Source organism: Centruroides sculpturatus, unplaced genomic scaffold (genome assembly GCF_000671375.1).
Source record: "Centruroides sculpturatus isolate CEXI.00-Female unplaced genomic scaffold, Cexi_2.0 scaffold918, whole genome shotgun sequence".
In the NCBI taxonomy this organism is placed as follows: domain Eukaryota; kingdom Metazoa; phylum Arthropoda; class Arachnida; order Scorpiones; family Buthidae; genus Centruroides; species Centruroides sculpturatus.
In genome coordinates this window covers 155,392-175,686 of record NW_019385109.1, presented here as the reverse complement: position 1 = coordinate 175,686, position 20,295 = coordinate 155,392, and the positions used below count along the sequence as shown (strand labels likewise).

Sequence of the window (20,295 nt, the reverse complement as noted above, 5' to 3'; positions counted from 1 at the left end):
ATAGTAGTTTACTTTATAAATGATTTTTACATATAACAATGATAATTTACTAACAGATTTTCTCCTGAAAATAAATCTAAAATAAACCAAATGATGTACCAACCTTTTGGAATGGGACCAAGAAACTGTATTGGAATAAGAATGGCTAAAACAATTGTAAAATTGGCATTATCTCATCTTCTGTATAAATACAAGTTATTACCATCTGAAGAAACAGATTCTGTAAGTTATTCAAGTATCTAAACTTCTAAACTAATTTTCTTTTGCTATTGATTTTAACCTGTGAAAAAAATAACTAGCAATTATATGTATGAAATTGAAAACTTAAATGTTTGACAAAATCAATTTACATTAATACAGTCGACCCCCTATAACACTGTTGATTATTCCGTTTTATATGAATTCCATGTTGTACGAGTCACTTAGATTTTACAAATATGTGAACCATTCAAAGCCCGGCACACATTTGTAAAATCTAAGTGACTCGTACAACATGGAATTCATATAAAACGGAATAATCAACAGTGTTATAGGGGGTCGACTGTATTAATGTAAATTGATTTTGTCAAACATTTAAGTTTTCAATTTCATACATATAATTGCTAGTTATTTTTTTCACAGGTTAAAATCAATAGCAAAAGAAAATTAGTTTAGAAGTTTAGATACTTGAATAACTTACAGAATCTGTTTCTTCAGATGGTAATAACTTGTATTTATACAGAAGATGAGATAATGCCAATTTTACAATTGTTTTAGCCATTCTTATTCCAATACAGTTTCTTGGTCCCATTCCAAAAGGTTGGTACATCATTTGGTTTATTTTAGATTTATTTTCAGGAGAAAATCTGTTAGTAAATTATCATTGTTATATGTAAAAATCATTTATAAAGTAAACTACTATTAATCATACCTTTCCGGATCAAAAATTTCTGGGTTGTCCCAATATTCTGTATTCCTTTGCATTTGCCAGAGTGGTGCTTGTAATGTTAAACCCTCTGGTATTTTTATATTTTTGTAATAAAATTGCTTACTTGTGATTCTATTAATAAAACTATAAAATAATACAATATTATTGTTTAGAAGATACTTTAAACACGTATTTTAAAAGATTTAAATTTTCCCACCTGGTTAAGGGAGGAAATAATCTCAATGTCTCTGAACATACTTGATCTAAATAGGTAAGTTTTGATAAATTTTCAATTGTTAGTTGTTTCTGTAGCAAAAGTAAGTTTGATGTTTTTTAATTAGTACAAGACAAAACTAAATTGTTAAAAAGTTTATAAATATGGATCATTAATACAGTTGTAAAACTATATTTAAGTTGAATTAATTAATGCACTTTTAACAGTAGAGACTTTCTGCTATTCCATGTTCGAAATGCATACCAATATCTCTCAGGTATTCTGGAGCAATGGTTCTCAACATTTTTTGTGTCATACATAGACTCTAAAACACTCACACCATGATGGATCATGGACTCTTGTAGAGTTCTGCATGCCACTGATTGAGAAATGTGGTCCTAAAGCTTACAGACTTAGTATTCCACCAATCACTTTCCTCCTCCAACAGAAAGATCTACAAGCAGAACAAAGTTCCCATCTGTGTTCTGCTTGTAGATCTTTCTGTTGAAGAAGAAAAGCATACTGTGAGGCTAACTTTGACCTATTGTTAAAGGTGCATTGATTGATTCAGTGGAGTAAGCACAGCAGTTAGTTCAACCTTATATTAAATCTTGATTATATCTTAAATATACTTAATATAATTTTTCCTTATAGTACACAAATATAAAGTTGAAGAATTTTTGAAACACTAAACAAAAAATTAGAATCAGAACTATTGAGATAAAATTAGAACAAATATAATAACACTCAAATTACTGTCTAAAGTATTTTAGTATAAACACATTTTTATATTTTATATCTTTTAAAGACAATTAAATTTGAAATGAAATAATAATTAAATACATATTTTAAATATTGTTTAGTATGTATAATTTTATTTTGTTATATCTTAAAAATAAATTTAATATATCAAAAATATATCTTAATATATTTAAAAACTATTTATGGTATTAAAGAATCTAACTTTTTTAGTAAAATGTATATAATAAATGATTTGTAGGTAATAAAAAAATGGCACTCAGATAAATATAACTGATTATAAATTTATCTGAATTTTGCATTTAAATAAATAAATAAAAATATCAGTTTAACAAAGATAACAATGGGGGAAATAATAATACAGAGTAATCAGAACAACCTTAGTGCCTATTTCAAGTTTCTTGATGATCCAACTTTTGATTGCGATAACGGATAAAACTAGGACCTCTGCAAAGAATTTTGGTGCCTGAGAATATAACCTGTTTCTACTGTATATGAAAATAAATAGCGACTTAATGTTGGTGTTTCAAAGATTCTTTAATGCTTTAGTTAATGCCTAACAATAACAATTCAAATTTGTTTACATTTGAAAACTAAAATTATCACATCTGTTGATGCTTCCCTTTAAATTCGGCGTCTAGTGATAATTACCAGGGCCTTATTTAGATATTTATCATTGGGTGTAGCAGCTGATTGTGCTGATTGATATCTATAGCTGATACCGATACTTCTTACAAAATATCAGTTAAATAGGCTAAGCACATATTCTGCTAGATTTCGTAATAATTTATTACAAATTTAACCATTTTGTAATTAAAATATATTATTAAAGTTTTTTGGTGACCGACTACTCATCCGAATTTGTTTATATTGGGGTAGGGAGACGACCTCTAAACACTACAGTAGCTTCTCCTGATAGTTAATTATCTGCATAATTATACACACTTTGTATTTATTTTGTTTTACCTGTCTGCGATGTCAAAAAATCACTGAACTGGAGAAATTTTCACGAAACAAGTGATAGGACGTCAATCCAATCTATCATTGTCGTTTAACATCATATCTTTTGGTTTTTGAATCAAATTTTAAGTAAGCAAAATACGAAAAACATCACTTTTTGTTATAGAATTAATTTGTAAATTGTGGATAAAGATAATTTCGAACACCTCAATGTAGAACATTGCATTGGAATAAAACAAGAATAGAAATTCATGGCTTAAATCGCATAGGATATCATTAAATCAGAGAAACGAATGAAAGGTAAGAAATAAAAGCCATATTATTGTAAGATACCAATTATTTATTTGCAACTTACCATAAATTTATTATTATATACATATACAGGGCGCCTCAAAAGTTAACACTGATATGAAAGCAACTTTTATGCCAGATTTTTTAAAAATCCGTCATAAAGAAGGTCTTTTTAGTAAACCCGATTTGAGTTCGGCCAAGTCCATACTAAGACGGCCAGGTAGTGAGGGACGTGACCCGACATATCCGGAGGAACCACCACTGACAAAATTCCTTGGGTTTTTTTAACTCGTCTGGATCTAATCCGGATCGTCCAGAGCGGTAAGCTGCACCATAGTCCGGGCGTCAAACGATCTTGTCATGAGTGGGATTCGTGGCCCACTGTCGTGGCCACGAATATATAGAAATATGAATTCTGGCCCACTGTCGTGAACCAGAATTCATATTTCTATTGTAATTGCAGGAATATGAGTCTGGATCCTTAGACCGCTCGTCCAGCATGACGTTTTTATGCTGGATGTGTATGTAGAGTGGCAAGTTGTTCTCTACATAAGTCGTGTGCAAGAAATCACGACCCGATTGTGGAGTTCTTAGAAAAGTATTTCCCTCAGTGACTGCATCTTCTCCATATAAGTGTTAACACTTTTTAAGTACCTTATATATATATATATATATTTTTTTTTTTTAAATAAAAATTATTAGAGATTTTAATTATTTGTTTTGTAATTAATATAATGTATAAAAGTAAAATAGTTATTAATGAGATAATTATAAAATGAATTATGTAAACCTACTTCACAGTCTACGTTATCCATTATCTCTTTCCTCACTTTATCTTGAATATTTTGATTATTAACAAGAAAATGAGTTGTAAAAGCCAACAAACTACTTGTAGTATCATAACTATAATAAATGTTCGGTAAAATTCATTTAAAAATTAATTTATCTGATTTTTAATGAAATTAAGCTCTTACTTTAGAAATAAATATATATTTTAAAATAATTATCGCATTTAAATATTATTAAATTTAAGAATTCTAAGAGAATATTGAATATTTATCAAAATTTGAATTGGTCTCACCCTGCTATTATAAATACCATTGCATTAGCTGTAATTTCTTCTTTTGTCAAAAATTGAAGATTTTTACTCGACTTGTTTTTATCTAACGTTTAAGATGATAAAGGCGTGTTAAAAATTGATTTCACAGAATATAGGCTTAATATATAGATAAATAAATGAAGTATTAACCTGTTGTAGAGTGTTTCTCCTTAGAATCATCACTCGCTTCTAATTCTTCTATTTTGGTATTTGACAATTCTTCTTTAGAAATAGAAGAATCGATTAAACTTTGAAGTAAATCGGGACGTCGAGACTGAAATTTGAAAAGTTCAATTAAAATGTATAATTAATTAAAGATAGAGGAATATATTTTAAATGAAGAACCTGAGGATCCGATTTTCTCTTCTTGATCACTGTTTCGCAAATATTAACCAACATAGTTACAGACGGTAAACCTAACTTTGAACGAAATTTGTCTATGGTTATTTTTAAAAATGATGGTATCGGTTCCGTTTCTGGAAAGCATACTGTAGAAAAATACTCTGTTTATGTATACAATGCTTTAATAACTTACGAAGGACAATAATAAGTAATAACTTACAGGATACGAAATTTAGAATGTCAGCAGCTCCATTATTGAGGACTCTCAAAACACATTTCAAGTAAATATTATCATCATTAAGTTGAACGTTTGTCGATATTCCAAAAGCATTTTTGGTAATTATATCCAAAACCATCTTTTTGTACATAGGATATACATCGAAAGATGACTTTTTGCTTTCTTCTTGTGAAATCTTGTCTAAGAATACTTCAATGGACTCATTAAATATAGGCATCATCTATAAAATTGATATCTTATAAAAAAATTCTCAGATATTTTTAATAATTTTTTAAAATTAGATAACTACACTTTTTAATTTTACGCTACTAAATGAAGGTGTAATAACGCTACGAATGAATTTCCATTGTTTATCCTTTTGCAATCCAATGGCATATTTCATTTTTTCCGTAGAAACACCCGCATAAGGCACGAAAACCTTAATTATATTGTAAAAAAAGTATACAGTGAATTATTGAAAAGGATGTTGGGACATAAAATAATTACAAAACTTACATCTTTATTCATAAAATTAGTAAAGTCTTTAACCAAAACAATCTTTAACAATTCTGGGTCAGCAATTAGTAAAATTGGTCTAGTTCCAAAGAAGTAACTAAGAAAAATAGAAACTGATTTAGGCTTTTTTATAAATGATAAAGGAATGTTTTATTTTATGCGTAATTAATTGATGCTTAGAATAAATAATGATTCTAAGCATCTCTCGATCAATTTTTAATATAGTAAAAAAGGAGGACCAAAGAACTGGTCGCGTGAAGTTCTCCGAATTTTATTCACGTGTATAACACCTAAATAGGAACCAGTTTCTCATAGAAAAGCCTTTCGGAGACATCCTCTCTTGGCAGATCGCCCATGACCATACAACAATAAAATAATACAGTACTTAAATATTAAATAATTAAAATTTTCACCATTTATTTACTTAGTCAAAATTAATTTACTGGAATTTCTATCGTAAATTTAATTTATTTATTAAAATTCTCATACCCAACTATTTTTCCATATTTTTCAATCCATTCGCTTTCGCAATTGATGCCCTATAAAATGAATTTAAGAAAAAAGTCAACAATCTGTGGAATATTAAGAGGAAAGAAACAAAAAGTTTTATTACCTTCTCAATTATCTCCTTTAAATTACCTGTCCAAAAACTTGGTTTAGGACCAGGTATTCCAAGTTTAGTAAATAAAGACAGTTTATTAATTCTCCATCTAAACATTTTAAATTTTTTCAAATAAATCCACATTTTAATAATAAACGTAAATAATGCTTCATATTACTTACCTATACCATAGAAAGATAGTTATAACCAGGAGAAAAAAGGAAACTGTTATAGAGAAAGGGTCCATGCTTATGTTTATTTTGATGCAATTTTAGTTGATTTATATTTTGAAAAAGTGTTTAGTCATTGATAAACCTTGATAAACAATAATAATTATCATCAAAATCTGATAAAGACGAACACATTTGTGGTAAATATAAATTTAGTAATTGATTACAGTTTCCCAAAATGTGAACAACCCGAAATAACGTATTTGTTTGTTATTTAAATAAATAACATCATCACTTAATTTAGCATGTTCGATGTTCACATTTGTTTATAGATAAAATATATATAATTTCATTATGATTTAAATTTAAATGGAAATAATTTCATATACAGTCCTAAATCTGTATTTTTAAAAAACTCTCATTCAGATATTTGGTTATAGTTTGTAATATTATAATTTCTACACTCTTAAAATAACAAAGGTGCTTATTTCTGATGTACAGTACAGTACAGTACACTTACAGCATGCTGCAGAATTAAAGAAATATAAAAACTGATATGGAGTCAGGCCATATAAGGAAATTTTTTATAAAAAGAATTCTATGACACAACTGAAAGATTAAATCTGAAAATATTATACCTGTTTTACTTTCCCAGCTGTTATAACAAGGGGAAGTATTGTAATCGTGTCAGATTTGACCCTCCGGGTGTTTCGCAACTCTCGACATTTTGAGACCGCCTGATTCAAAAAAAGTGAAAAATATGGGGTAAATGTAAACTTGTATATAAAGGATGTCGATTCTATTAAATTTTGGAGTACAGAACTTAACTTACTTTCATCATTAGAAGATGCAATTCATTAAGGTTTTCATTAATATGCAAGTGCAGGTATGTTAAATTTTTAAATTAATAGTGAGGGAGGCTCGTCACTCGCCAACTGGCGGCCCTCCAATGTGGGCTTGGCCGAATCCACGATAGATATGATTTTAACGCACTTTTAGTGCCCACAGCGTAAAACGAGAAATAAATAAATAAACAATATCATCACTGAAAACGAAATTTATCCAAGATGTAGAGATATTACCGCTTTGTAATAATGTACAGTAGAACCTCGATTATCCGGATTTTTGATTATCCGGATTGTTCAAAATAAACAAAAATTTTACGAATTTGCTGATTTGCACTTGGCGAATTACGACACTGTTTATGTACGCGATGGAATACATAACTTTTTTTGTTTCAACAACGTCTCACCCGGCACAGTGATCGTAAACTCTTAAATATATTTTGCGTCGTAATAAAAATATAACTTGACATACGTATTTATAAATAATTTATTTTCAAATTACATCATTTCTATGACCAAGGGCGGCGTAAGACATGGACGACGTGGGCCACCGCCTATGCCTCGCGGTCCGAAGGGCCTCGCGTTTCGAAGGTTTATGCATTACTTAAAAGCCGCAAACGCGACGAAAAAATATTACTCGTCATAAAACGATAAATAGTTTGTCAAATTTTTATTCATAAAAATGCAGTTTCAACTGCTTTTTATTTTATAAAATCCGTCTTCTTGCGCCACCAGAGGGCCTTTTAAACAATAAGTAGTCTGTTAGCGTTGGTCAGTAGTAGTCGAAATTCTATACGAACGTTTGTTTCTTGAAAATTTGATCACGATTTAAATACAGTATTTACTTTTAATATTATCGATATGTCATCGAAAAGAAAACGTGTTGTATTATCATTAAAAGACAAATTAAAGTATTTGTTTCGATTATCCGAATTTTTCATTATCAGGACAACCTTTATCCCCAATTAGTCCGGATAATCGAGGTTCTACTGTAATTGTAATAAGAGAAGGATTACAAGTACTTTTATACATTTTTTTCATATGAAATATTTCAAAATTTTAATTGTTTTTAGCCTTTTTACTCCTTACATACAATTCTAATAAAAAATGAGCTTTGATTTTTGCTTATGACTGATTTAATTCTCTTCGTAATGGTTATTTTTAGTGTGTACTGTTTTGAAAACTTCAATGAGATAAAAGCGATAGATTAAGTTTAAATTAGAATTATTATTGTTTGGTTTGCTTTCACGGCTATTGTCATGTAATCTGGACCTGTCTACAACTAAAATTGTAATTGGTGTTCGGCATGATCTTAAGCGTTCAACTAACACGTAGAGAAGAAATTATTTTTATATTAAAGCCAAAAAATTGCCGGATTATATCGAATTATATTAATACTGCTATTACTAATTAAATGCTATGCCATCATAGGTAATCGGGTATGGTTATATCCAAATTAATAAGTTCTGAAAGCAGGAATTGGACGAATATCCGGGTAATGTGGCTGGCACGGTAAGCTGGGAGTTGCGGGTTCGAGTTCCGTTTTTTGGCCGTTCAGTTTCTTTCTAAATTAATTTTTAAAATGTTAGTTTAATAATAATGATTAAATTTAGCAAGAGAAAGTGCCTAATGCCTGCCTGTATTGCCAAATTAATAATAGTAATATGTAGTCCGATATAATCCGGTATTCGTTCGGCTTTAATATATACACCTAACTATCGGCTTTTAGATGTTTATATTACTGTATTTTTATAAATATTATTTACAAGAAATTAATGGTATCAATATTCCAATCATTATTTACTGACTCATTAACCAAGCTGTATCTCATGATATAGTCTTTCCAGAATAAGAATAGAGCCGATGTTAATTAGTATGCATAACATATATATATATTAAAAAATTACAAGATATGACCGAACTGTTATATTTTATTTAAAATTAATTCGAAGAAAAATTTTATATAAAAATTAGAAATAATAAAGTTTACGTAATATTTAAAATTTTCAAAAAGAAAAAATTATGTTAGATTCCGATGTTTATGCTTGTTTATTAAAAGTTGCCATAGCAACCGGCTCGTTCAATTTCAAAATGGAATCCGTCTGACTGACTACAAAAATGAATATAAATTACATTTATACGAAGAAACGAAGGCAATTCGGACGACCTTGTAACTTTACCGATCACGGTCCAGACATTCTGGTCGATATTGTACCGGATATTTCACTCCGGGATAATTTTGTCCACGTGTCTAGAATTAATAGAGAAGTCCAATGCTCGACCGTCGTAGCCTGTAATCAGGTATTAAAGATTATATTTGTATTATAAATAACAAATATATTTTATACATTTATTATGATTGAAATTAAATCGATATTTTAAAAATATATCTTCATTTTGAAAAAAAATCTTCTTTTATATTTAACAATATTTGTGTATTTAAAACAGGTTAACACTGAACATTATGGAACAGAAAATAGAGGCATGAACCACGAAGAAGGTGGATGGCCGAAAGACGTCGATCCGACAGATGAGAAACAAGTGACGAGATTTCGAAAGAAAGTTGAAAAAGATGAACATTTTCAAAATGTCGTTTTGAATCTTGCGGGAGTAAGTAGATCGATAAATATATATTTAAATATATTTTTCAATTACAGTAACTTTATGATTCAAAATAAATTCATGGCCAAGCGGTTCCTTTCCCTAAACACTGGGAGTTCGGTCGATGGAGTTTTCTGGGTTTTCTCCACGTCTGTAATGACTGAATAGGGGCCAGTTAAATTTTAAAAAGATCCCCCTGAAGGCATCTCTTCCTAGACAGGTCGTCCAAGTTTGCGTTGTCATAACTTAACAGACAAAATTAATTCGGTCTAACATTGAAATAAATTCAAAAATTTTCTTTGTGATTAGATTTAAATGTTTGGGTTGCTGCCGATTGTTTTTTTTTTTTTTTTTTTACAGTAAATTACTAAAGACAAATAAGACGAATGTCTAGGGTCCGTAATTTGGAGGGGCTCGGCTTTTTAAAAGTTGAATGACTATAATTATGCATTTTTCGTTACACAAGATAATTTTTTATTATACAATTATTATTATTGTATTATTATTTTTATTTTATATTATTAATAAAATTTTAAGTGGCATTATTTAAGATTTCTTTAGAAGCGACTTATTTAAATGGGGCTCCAATTTAAATTTTGTCTAGGGTCTGGTACAAGCTTCATCTGGTACTGCTAAAGATCAATAAAAATTTTAATAGTTCGAACGTTTAGTATCTCTGAGATAGGTCTAAAAATTTTTATATGCATTTTAGTTATTTTAGCATGTTTTCGCAACGAAATTAGACTACTGCTACAAAAATATTGAAAAATTGTCACCAAAGACAATAGTCTATCAAAACCAAGAGTTTTCGATCGGTACAAGATGTTCGAGGGAGGCAGAGAATGCGTCGAAGACGAACTATTCACTTCAACCGATAAACATTACGTCGCTCGAGTCAGAGATTTGGTGTTCAATGATCATCGTTTAACAATTAGGAACATTATTAAACATTTTCCGGTATCATTTGGATCTTGTCAAGCAATTTTAAAGGAAAATTTGGTCTTGAATCGTTTCTTTTTGGGACGAAAACATTGAATTTTTTTCCAAAAAAGCAACAACGTGTTCGAGTGGTCGAGGAAATGATTTCTCGAGGCGAATCGTTCTTAAAACGCATCATTACTAATGATAAAACATGGATCTACCATGTTTTATCATTCGTAATATACACAATATTCATGTTATTCGTGAATTTTTGGACAAATTTCGACAAATTCCGTATTTACTCAATATGCCACCGTGTGACTTTTTCCTGTTTCATCCACTAAAATTTTCGCTTTGTGGTCACCGTTTTGAGTCAATTGATGCCATTAAACAAAATTCGCTGCGAATCCTAAAGAAATTTCACGAAAACGAATTTAAATCATGTTTCGGTGATTGGAAAAGACGTTGGCATAAGTGCATCGCAGTGGGAGCGGTTTACTGTGAAGGGGAAGAAATAAATTTTGAAGATTTTGATGAACAAATTAAAATCACGCGTTTTATTGAACCATTTCCGATACTTTTTGATTTCAGAGGTATTCAATATTTAATAAACCATATTACCAACTCACATTGTCAGTTTTCCTTTACCAACTCACATTGTCAGTCCAAGTAGATGTCAAGGCAATGTATATGTTTTTCTCATTTAAAGATTACATATATATTAAATTTTATTTAAAAATATTAAAACGACATTTCGTCTCGAGATAAATTTTCCTTGTATTATAACAAGTTTAACTTGAAACGCGACTTGTTTAATTTTTTAAACCATATACTATACATATTTTCTTTTACATTTACCATTTATGTTTTTCTTAGACATTGACTAACAAGTTTTATCATATTTTAGTATTTTTATGTTAACCTGGTTTTTTACTATGATTCTGGTGTGTATTAGACAGCAGAAAGCACTCACAACGTCTATTATTAGCAAATTTCATTAAAATTCTTTTATTTTAGCAATTGGAACATTGCGTGAAACAAAATAATGCTATCAATATTTATGAAGAATATTTTGTCAGCGATGAGGAGGAAGAACAAGATATAATAAATGATGAAACAAGAGTTGTCAATGTAATCAGGTTAGTTAAATAACCAATAAAGATATACGATTATACTGATAATTTTGAAACTTAATACTGTGATGCATTAAATTTAGATGTTTTGATGATAATTTAAATGTTAAAATATGAACTATATCTGAAAAATAACGTTAATATAAACTTTATTCTGAACAGATAATTTATATTAAGACAAAGAAAGATTAGACTAGCAAAAAAAGCTTATAACCAAACTAACAAAAAATTTTATAATGTGAATTAAATTTGACCATATCTAAAATACGAGGTATAATTAAATAATGAAATGAAATTTCAACAACAGTATTTACTATTTACTATTGCGTTTTTTCTTATAAATCTGACAATATAAATTTTCTGTTACTATCGTCCTATTTAAAAATAATAAAATTATTTCTAATTGTAGAAGAATGTTTAAATGCAATTTACATTTTGTGACTTTTTATATGCCTTTTCACATTACTCAAGTTTAATATTGACGTATTGGGGCGCTTTGTAACGTTCGTCGGTGATGGTAACTTTTTGGACGAACTTGTTAACAGTGAACTTTAATGTTTTGGATATGAATTGTATAATTTCTTATGTTTATTTTATTTCCGTTTTATCAATATTTTGATTTTTATTTGCTAATACGTGTGTTATTACTAATTGGAGGCATTGAATACAGCTACGGTGTCTCGTACCCCTCTTCCTTTCCTTCCTTCGAAGTCATCCCCATATCTTGGCTGGTAAACGTCAAAGATGAACCAGTTTTTAAATTTTAACGGCTGGAATCTTTTTTCCCTTTATTGGATTTGTCTACTGCCATGATCGTTCACAGAGGGGGTAAACGGGACACTTACCCTCTCCTGAGAGCGAGTAAAAATTTCCATAAACTCCTTAGTCTCTTCAAACAGAGCCTCTAGTCAGCTAGTAGTGTGGCGGAGTTTTGTTAAGAATATTATTATTATTATTATATTTTTATTTTGTCATTCATTAAATATGTTAAAATAGTTTAACTAATTTTAACTTATACAAAATTGTACGTAGATAATAAGAAATATCAAATGGAGGTACAAAAACTTAGTGTTTCTTTTGTATCTCCTTTTGTAAAGGCGGAAGTCACATCAAATAATGTTGATTTGATTTTAATATTGACGTAATGATTATTTATAGAGATAATACTACTCCTTCACGGTATGTTACATGTATATCTTGGTCCCCTGAAGAAGAAAATAAATTAGTTACTACTCTTTCCACCTTAAAATTTGAGGAATCATCAAAGCTTCCTAAAGAATCATATATTTGGGACATTAGTATGCCTATTTTATAATATAATCGAAATATTTTAGCTTGAAACATTCAATGAAATATTTAAATTATTTACTTTTTCAGATAATTTAACTCAACCAGTTACAAATTTATGCTTTTCTTCATCATTGATGTGTGCAGAATTTAATCCTAAAGATTTTAGTTATTTATTAGCTGGAGCATTTAATGGTCAGATAGGTAAGTAAAGATATTTTATCTACAATATCTTATATATGTAAATTATAGTTATAAATTAATAACTAAATACGTATAAATTTATATAAACTTTTAATACATGTTACATAAATAAATTTACTTAAATTTTTTCATTTGTTTTTTCTTATATTTATCTAATAGTGCGTAACTACAATTTTGAGGAACATGCAAAATCTTTTTAGAGCTCTTATTAATTTATGGAATGAAAATGTCATTTTATTTACAGTCTGTTTTTTTTATATTGCAGGAAAACAATATAGAATACCGAATAAAATAAGAAATTTTTAAGTATTTAAATTTTGATTACTGTCGAAGCTCTACCTTATCAATCTTATCCTTTTTGAAATCACTTGGGTTTGACTTTATAATGGTGCTTTATATCAGTTAGACTATTAAAAATAAATCGCATGATGTTTTTAAAGAAATTAATTAAGAAAAATAATAGAATATCAACAAGCAACTAAATTAATAACAAATTTTTATAATAGCAACAATTAGAGAATATATTTCATTTTATTTTCAAACTTTACTACAATATATTAAATTTAAAAAAAATAACAAAAATATATATTAAAAAAGTCTAAAAATGAGCAGAATCGTGTGTTATTTTACTTATATCTAATTTTTGAACTATTGTAATTTCAAATGCTAGCGTAGAAAAGCATGTGGAGTCCAGTAATTCACTCTTTAATATTTTAATATACGAGTCATATAATTATTTAATTCCATCACTGCAAAACATAATTTATTTATTCTTTCTTTTTAAAAAGATTTTTTTATTTTGTTTCATTTATTTATTTTTTCTAAAAAACAAAATTTATTAATTTTATCTGTATTAATAATTTAAAAAACAGTCATCTATATGTATATATTACAATATGTACAGTATATATACAGTACATATATAGTTTACGTATTATAGTCTATATATACAGTATATGTATAAATCGTTTTTATATACTATTATATTTCTAATAATTTTATGTATTTCAATATGTTCTATGAAAATAGATGCCATGATAAACATACTTAAATCATGATATAAAATAAAATATCTTTCTACTAAGACTAGTTGCATCTCTAGAAAAACAGAATAATAAAATTACAGGTAATTTGTAATTATTTGTGATGCAGTCTATAACTTTTAAGACTGTAATCATGACTTAAACAGAATAAGAATAAGCCTCAGTATTTACATTTTACTTTGGAAAGTAAAGGTTTATTAATTCTGAAAATGATTATCGTTAAAATATGTTTAATTTTTTAAAGGTTTTTGGGATTTAAGAAAGAATGATTCTGAACCTTTTCAAGTAACTCCATCTGAATATAGCCATCATGATCCCGTTTACAAAGCGTTATGGTTGCATTCGAGATCAGGAAAAGAATGTTTTTCTGCATCCACAGATGGGCAAGTAAGTTAGTTGTATTCTGAGAATAATAGGCAAACTGCATACATTAAATAAATTATTATTCACTTTAGATATAGACAATTCAATGTATGAATAAAATAAATTTGAATAGAGTTATGAACTTATTCTAATTCATTATAAAACTTTTGAAGCAATTTTATTACTGCATACGTGTAGACATATTGAATAGGCTTATTAAATAAATAAATTTGAAAGTTGATACATCACCTCCAATTTTTAACTCAAATATTTATTAGGTATTGAATCACCAGTACTATTTCATTCTTGGTGATTCAAAAATCTAAACATATTTTTTATTATATAAAAATTTCATTTACATCATAGTTCATAGATAGACAGGTGTTGTTCAAGCTAACTGTCGTTTCAACTTATAGAGAGATTTTTTAAATAAATATTACAATAAATATCATAAAATTATGACAAGTTTTATTACAAACCATTTCAATTAGTTTAAATTATAATCCTGGAAAGGCAAGATAATATTTGCCCCGTGTATACAGTACAGAAATTTTATTTGGACCACCATTTCGAAAAAGGTTGCCCATCTCTGGTTTAATACGTTACATTATTTTTATTTTCCTTTTCGACAAACTGAAAAAAATATTTTGAATTTAAATTAACAAGCTTCTTTTAATATTATTGTTTCTTTATGAGTATGTCTATTATATATTAATTATTTTATTTTATTTTTTGTGTTTGGCTGGCTAAATTTTCTTTATGGGCAATATATTTTTTTTAAATTAATATGTTCTAAACTATGGATTAAATTTGAAATAATTTAATAGAAAAAAAATGCATTTGTAAAACGCATTGAAATTTTATAATTAATATGATTGATTATATTAATATTTGTAATTTTATTATTCATAAATGACTGCTAATACTCTTCGGACGTGCTCAGCAGAGAATAAATTACAAATCTACGACCACATGTATGCATTAACTGAGAGAAAATTTTTAATTACAAACGTTTTCAGCCTACTCCTATGAGCCATCATCAGGTTTTTTAAAACTGTTTTTTTAGAAACAGTTCTAAAAATGGAACATTCTATTTAAATTTTAACTTTTGAAGAATTCTAAATACAAATTAAAATTGAAACGAGTTAAATAAATAACTTATGAAAAATATGAGGTTAACAATAAATAAAAATAAACATAAAAAATATACAAGATTAACAAAATACAAATAAATATGCGAATAGAAAAATATGTAGGGAAAAAAGTTCAGGCACTGCCCTTTGATCTTACTCTTGTAAATCTCTATTTTTTCCGTATCCATAGCGATGGTTGGAGAATGTACCTTTTTAATGATTTTCGCTTCATCCCACTTTATAACAGAGCCTTCCAACTGTGACATTGCCGCTAAAACTGTATTATTGTGGCTTTTTTCTATATTGTACTTGTGTTCCTTGAGTCGCACCATGAGGTTTCTTATTGTGACTCCAACGTAATCTTTTTCGACCCGTAGCTATTGATTTTCATAAGGTATTTTGTATTTTCTAGTCTGTTCTTCTTTCTTTAGTTTGTCTTTATTATTTCTCAGTAAGTTGTAAACTCAACGGAAGTCGTATAAACAAAAGAAGGGATCCCAATGAGAAGTCCCATTTCAGGACTTATATGCGCGAATTTGTACTTCGTAAGCTCGAAAAAGATATCCTCAGATTTTTCACAGAAGACATCTTACTAATGATGCAACGAATAGTATATTCGACTAGGAGCGTGGCCGAATATTCGGCTATTCGGCCAAACTATTCGGTTTGATTAACGCACGTACGAAAATTGGCACGCAAATCGCATTATGGCAAGGATCGCGCACCCTGATCTGTATTGGCCCGCTGTTACTACGCTTTGTCAATCGCGTTAATTCTTGACAGTTGTAGCGGACAGACATGAGCGTCATGGCAGTATGTGATAATTGATGATATCAAATGTGGATAACAATAACATATGATAGCTCAAGCTTCTCGCTCAGGCTAACTATATCGAGAAACATCGTTTCCAGTTCTTGATGTAACTTACTTTTCTAGTAAGAGTAATTTTAGGAGCCCTTTATTAATTGCATATACAGTTTAGGGGGGAGAGGTATAGTGAAAATTACGTCATTGTAAACGACGGAGAGGGAAGCCATCGAGGCATTGTCTACATAGACATTTTTAATGGTATTAGGGGGATACGAATTTGCTCTTATACGGTATAGTGAAAAATATATATATTTATTTTTAAATGCTTTTAGTCATTTCACTGTCAGGGCTCCAGTGCTATCGTACACGTAAACCGTAATTAAACAGGAGGGATTTGCTAAAAGTACATTATTATACACAATAGCAAAGTACGGGTCAAAAGTGGATCAAAACTGCACACGTAATTAACGAATGGCTCCTTATTAGCATTAAAAATTTCTCATAATATAGCCGTTTAAAATCTCATTTTAGGCTGATAAATTTACAATTAAATGGAAAAATAAACAGTCTGAAAAGTCTTACGAAGTATTTGTTTGTTTTGTTAAGATATGGCAACGGGCAACGCAACACTTGGACGATACCTCCTGGGAAATCTTTTTAAGGGTATCTGGCCGTTATTCAGGGGAGGTTTGTGTATTAGGGACATTGATGCTATTAAATTTTGTTGGTTAAAGGTCGAGGGTGCAGAGATAGAGTGGGTCGTATGTCATTCGTGATTTGACTAGCTAGAAACTTAATGAAGATTTTACTCGTTATTAGCATTTACAAATCCATCTTTACACTCAAAATTAAGCACTTATAATAAGCGCTTTATAATAATTAATAATATAACAAAGTTTTAAATAAAATATCATATCAGATGGGACTACCACAATTTTTAATATTTTGCCGCAATGAATTGGTGAAATTTATGCTATGCATTTTTTAAAATTACATTTGACTTCATACTAATAAAAGAATACAATATAGTTTGAATGTAAAGTCCATTATTAATTTTTATTAATCGAAAGTAGCACTAAAATTAATTAATATTTTTAGAAAATATTTGAATGTAAATTAAATTTTAAAAAATTTATTAAATTAGGTTTTATGGTGGGATATAAGAAAGTTAAATGAACCTACTGAAGTTTTAATTTTGGATCCCAGAAAAGGAATTAAGCCATCTCGTAAAAATGCTTATCGAGCTAGATGTTTAGAATATGATCCAACAATTGTAAGTTACAATTTTTTCATTATTAATCCTTAAAATTATAAAAAATAATTTAGCTTTACATTTAAAATATTGTTATTTTATCTGATATACACCTATAGTTTTCTTTCTCCCAAGGAAAGATATGGAAATGGGTGGTAAATCGCTAAAAACACGTAGAAAAATAAATAATTTATCAACACGTCTTTTACGTAATGCATTGTCAGCATGTTTCGCTTGGGATTATTATTATTCTGCAGATCTTTCTGTTGACCAATTGGCGGATTACTTTCAGGATATCCTGCAGATTTTCATTAATAAATACTTTCCTATAATAACACTAAATAAGAAAACCAAGATAAAGAGAAAGGTATTTTTGGCAAAAATTATTTCAAATGATACAAAAAAGCTAATTAGCCAGAAGAAGAGGTTGTTTAAACAATTAAAAGAGTGTTGTATTTTAGGAGATCGACGTAGTAAAATATTAATGGATTTGAGAGGGTTATCCAAGGATATTAGATATAAAATTAGACAAGAAGAGAAAGATTACTACGACAGACAATTTTCTAATATACGTTCTTCTAAAGAATTTTGGCAAAAGATTAAAGGTCTACCTATCGAAGCAGTTAAAACACAGGATAACGCACAAATTAATCAATTAAAATATAATGGTAAATTTTTTCAAAATGAAGAAAAAATAAGTAATATATTTGCTGAACATTATAGACAGATGGGAGGATTTGTGACATCAACGTTAAAAAATAATTTTTTCTCATATTCCTCTTCACGCTGTATACTCGACTCTTTTGTTTTGGAAGAGACTTCTCCTAAAGAGATTTTTGATTATATTATGAGTGTAAAAGCAAACACTCCGGATATTGATAAGCTAAATATGTTTATTTTAAGACAAATAGCAGATATAATTGCTTTACCATTATCTTATTTAATTAATAAATCCTTTAAGTATGGGAGATTTCCGGAGAAGCTTAAACACAATCTCGTAATCCCAATATTTAAAGATAAAGGATCTAAACAGAACTTGGAGAGCTATCGTCCAATTACTATTATTCAGAGTATAACTAAAATAATTGAAAAGGTTTTCTATAGTAGATTTTTTGAATTCATCAATAAAAATAAAATTATATGTAAAAATCAGTATGGTTTTAAAAGAGAGGCCTCAACAATTGATGCTTTGACTCATCTTAAACAATATATTAGCACCAGTCTCGATAATGCAAATATTGTAATGGCGGTGTTTATCGATCTGACCAAGGCCTTTGATAGTGTTGATATTAAGATATTAAAACAAAAATTGTTTAAAGTTGGATTGAGAGGTGTGCCATTGGAATGGCTAATATCCTATTTATCAAATCGTACGTACTATGTTAAGGTAAAAAATTCAATATCAAAACCATTTCGAGTTAACAAAGGTGTACCACAAGGATCCGTTTTGGGCCCTTTACTTTTTAATATTTATATAAATGATATTGTAGAGACTATTCCTGAGAATAATATTATATTGTATGCAGATGATATTGTTATAACATATGCAGATTGGAATCTTCATTTGGTTGAAAATAATATAAACTCTTTGTTATCTAAATTAAGTAAGTACATGGAAAATAATAACTTAAGAGTAAATGAAAATAAAACAAATTATATTTGTTTATCAAATAAAAACAAAAAAGTGAATTTAGAAGATATACAAGTAAGAATAAATAATGAACGTATTCAAAGAGTTAATACTGTAAAATATTTAGGAATCGAAATTGATGATAAGTTACGATGGAACAATCATATAAATAATTTAACACTGTCTTTATCTAGATATATTGGAATACTGAAAAGAATAATGAGTTTTTTAAATTGTGAGACTGTTTTGCGCTTGTATCACGCTTGCATGGAACCTAAACTTCGATATGGTATTTCTGTATGGGGTACAGCTTCTTCTTTTGTATTGAATAGATTGCAAGTTATACAAAATAACTTTATAAGAGCATTATATAAGTTGCCTTATGATTCCTCTGTCACTTCTTTTTATAACCAGATCAAAATTGATAAAATAAAAGCTTTATATAAAAAACAAGTTTTTTTGGAAGGTTTTAAACTAATAAAGGTGAGCAAGAAAAATTCTTATATAAGCGAAGAATTAAATAAATATTTTAGGTTTTCTAATTATAACTACCGTTGGAAAAACAATTTGATTTTACCAAAAGTCAAGCACAGTTTTGGAAGAGATGCACCATTTTATCAACTTATATATAATTGGAATGCCTTAAAAGAAGAATATAAAGATTTGTTTACTTACGGACAATTTAAACGGGCTGTAAAAATATTGAGATGTGATTAGTTGAGTGTTTTTTTTTTTTTTTTTTATGTATTTCTCTTCTCTGTTTTTTTAGTTGTTTTGTTGATTGTATACTTTGTAAATGTTTGTATCATTAGTTATTCTTTTGACCCTTGAAAAAGGCCAATGGACATAGGGTCGTATGATTAAATATTAAATATTAAATATTAGATAGAAGGAAAACCTTAAAAGAAGAATATAAAGATTTGTTTACTTACGGACAATTTAAACGGGCTGTAAAAATATTGAGATGTGATTAGTTGAGTGTATTTTTTTTTTTTTT

At 28.5% G+C, this 20,295-nt stretch overlaps 2 protein-coding genes across 2 annotated transcripts in view; one reads left to right on the top strand and one right to left on the bottom strand.

Annotated features, from left to right (window-relative positions):
• LOC111634851 (cytochrome P450 3A24-like) overlaps positions 1–6,174 on the bottom strand; it is a 9,435-nt gene extending 3,261 nt beyond the window's left edge. The window contains exons 1-13 of the mRNA XM_023379688.1: positions 6,089–6,174; positions 5,919–6,015; positions 5,795–5,844; positions 5,306–5,402; positions 5,100–5,228; positions 4,793–5,030; positions 4,576–4,718; positions 4,381–4,504; positions 4,213–4,294; positions 3,926–4,034; positions 1,125–1,213; positions 911–1,051; positions 680–845 (exon numbers count right to left, since the gene is read on the bottom strand). Of these exons, the coding sequence (XP_023235456.1) occupies positions 680–845; positions 911–1,051; positions 1,125–1,213; positions 3,926–4,034; positions 4,213–4,294; positions 4,381–4,504; positions 4,576–4,718; positions 4,793–5,030; positions 5,100–5,228; positions 5,306–5,402; positions 5,795–5,844; positions 5,919–6,015; positions 6,089–6,153 (1,530 nt within the window). The 5' untranslated portion in view covers positions 6,154–6,174. The remainder of the gene's footprint in view (positions 1–679; positions 846–910; positions 1,052–1,124; positions 1,214–3,925; positions 4,035–4,212; positions 4,295–4,380; positions 4,505–4,575; positions 4,719–4,792; positions 5,031–5,099; positions 5,229–5,305; positions 5,403–5,794; positions 5,845–5,918; positions 6,016–6,088) is intronic.
• Positions 6,175–8,959: 2,785 nt separating this feature from the next.
• Positions 8,960–20,295, top strand: part of LOC111634857 (dynein intermediate chain 3, ciliary-like) — a 20,418-nt gene continuing 9,082 nt past the window's right edge. Inside the window, exons 1-7 of the mRNA XM_023379698.1 lie at positions 8,960–9,222; positions 9,370–9,531; positions 11,461–11,582; positions 12,735–12,874; positions 12,954–13,067; positions 14,355–14,497; positions 17,561–17,689. Coding sequence (XP_023235466.1) covers positions 9,040–9,222; positions 9,370–9,531; positions 11,461–11,582; positions 12,735–12,874; positions 12,954–13,067; positions 14,355–14,497; positions 17,561–17,689 — 993 coding nt within the window. The 5' untranslated portion in view covers positions 8,960–9,039. The remainder of the gene's footprint in view (positions 9,223–9,369; positions 9,532–11,460; positions 11,583–12,734; positions 12,875–12,953; positions 13,068–14,354; positions 14,498–17,560; positions 17,690–20,295) is intronic.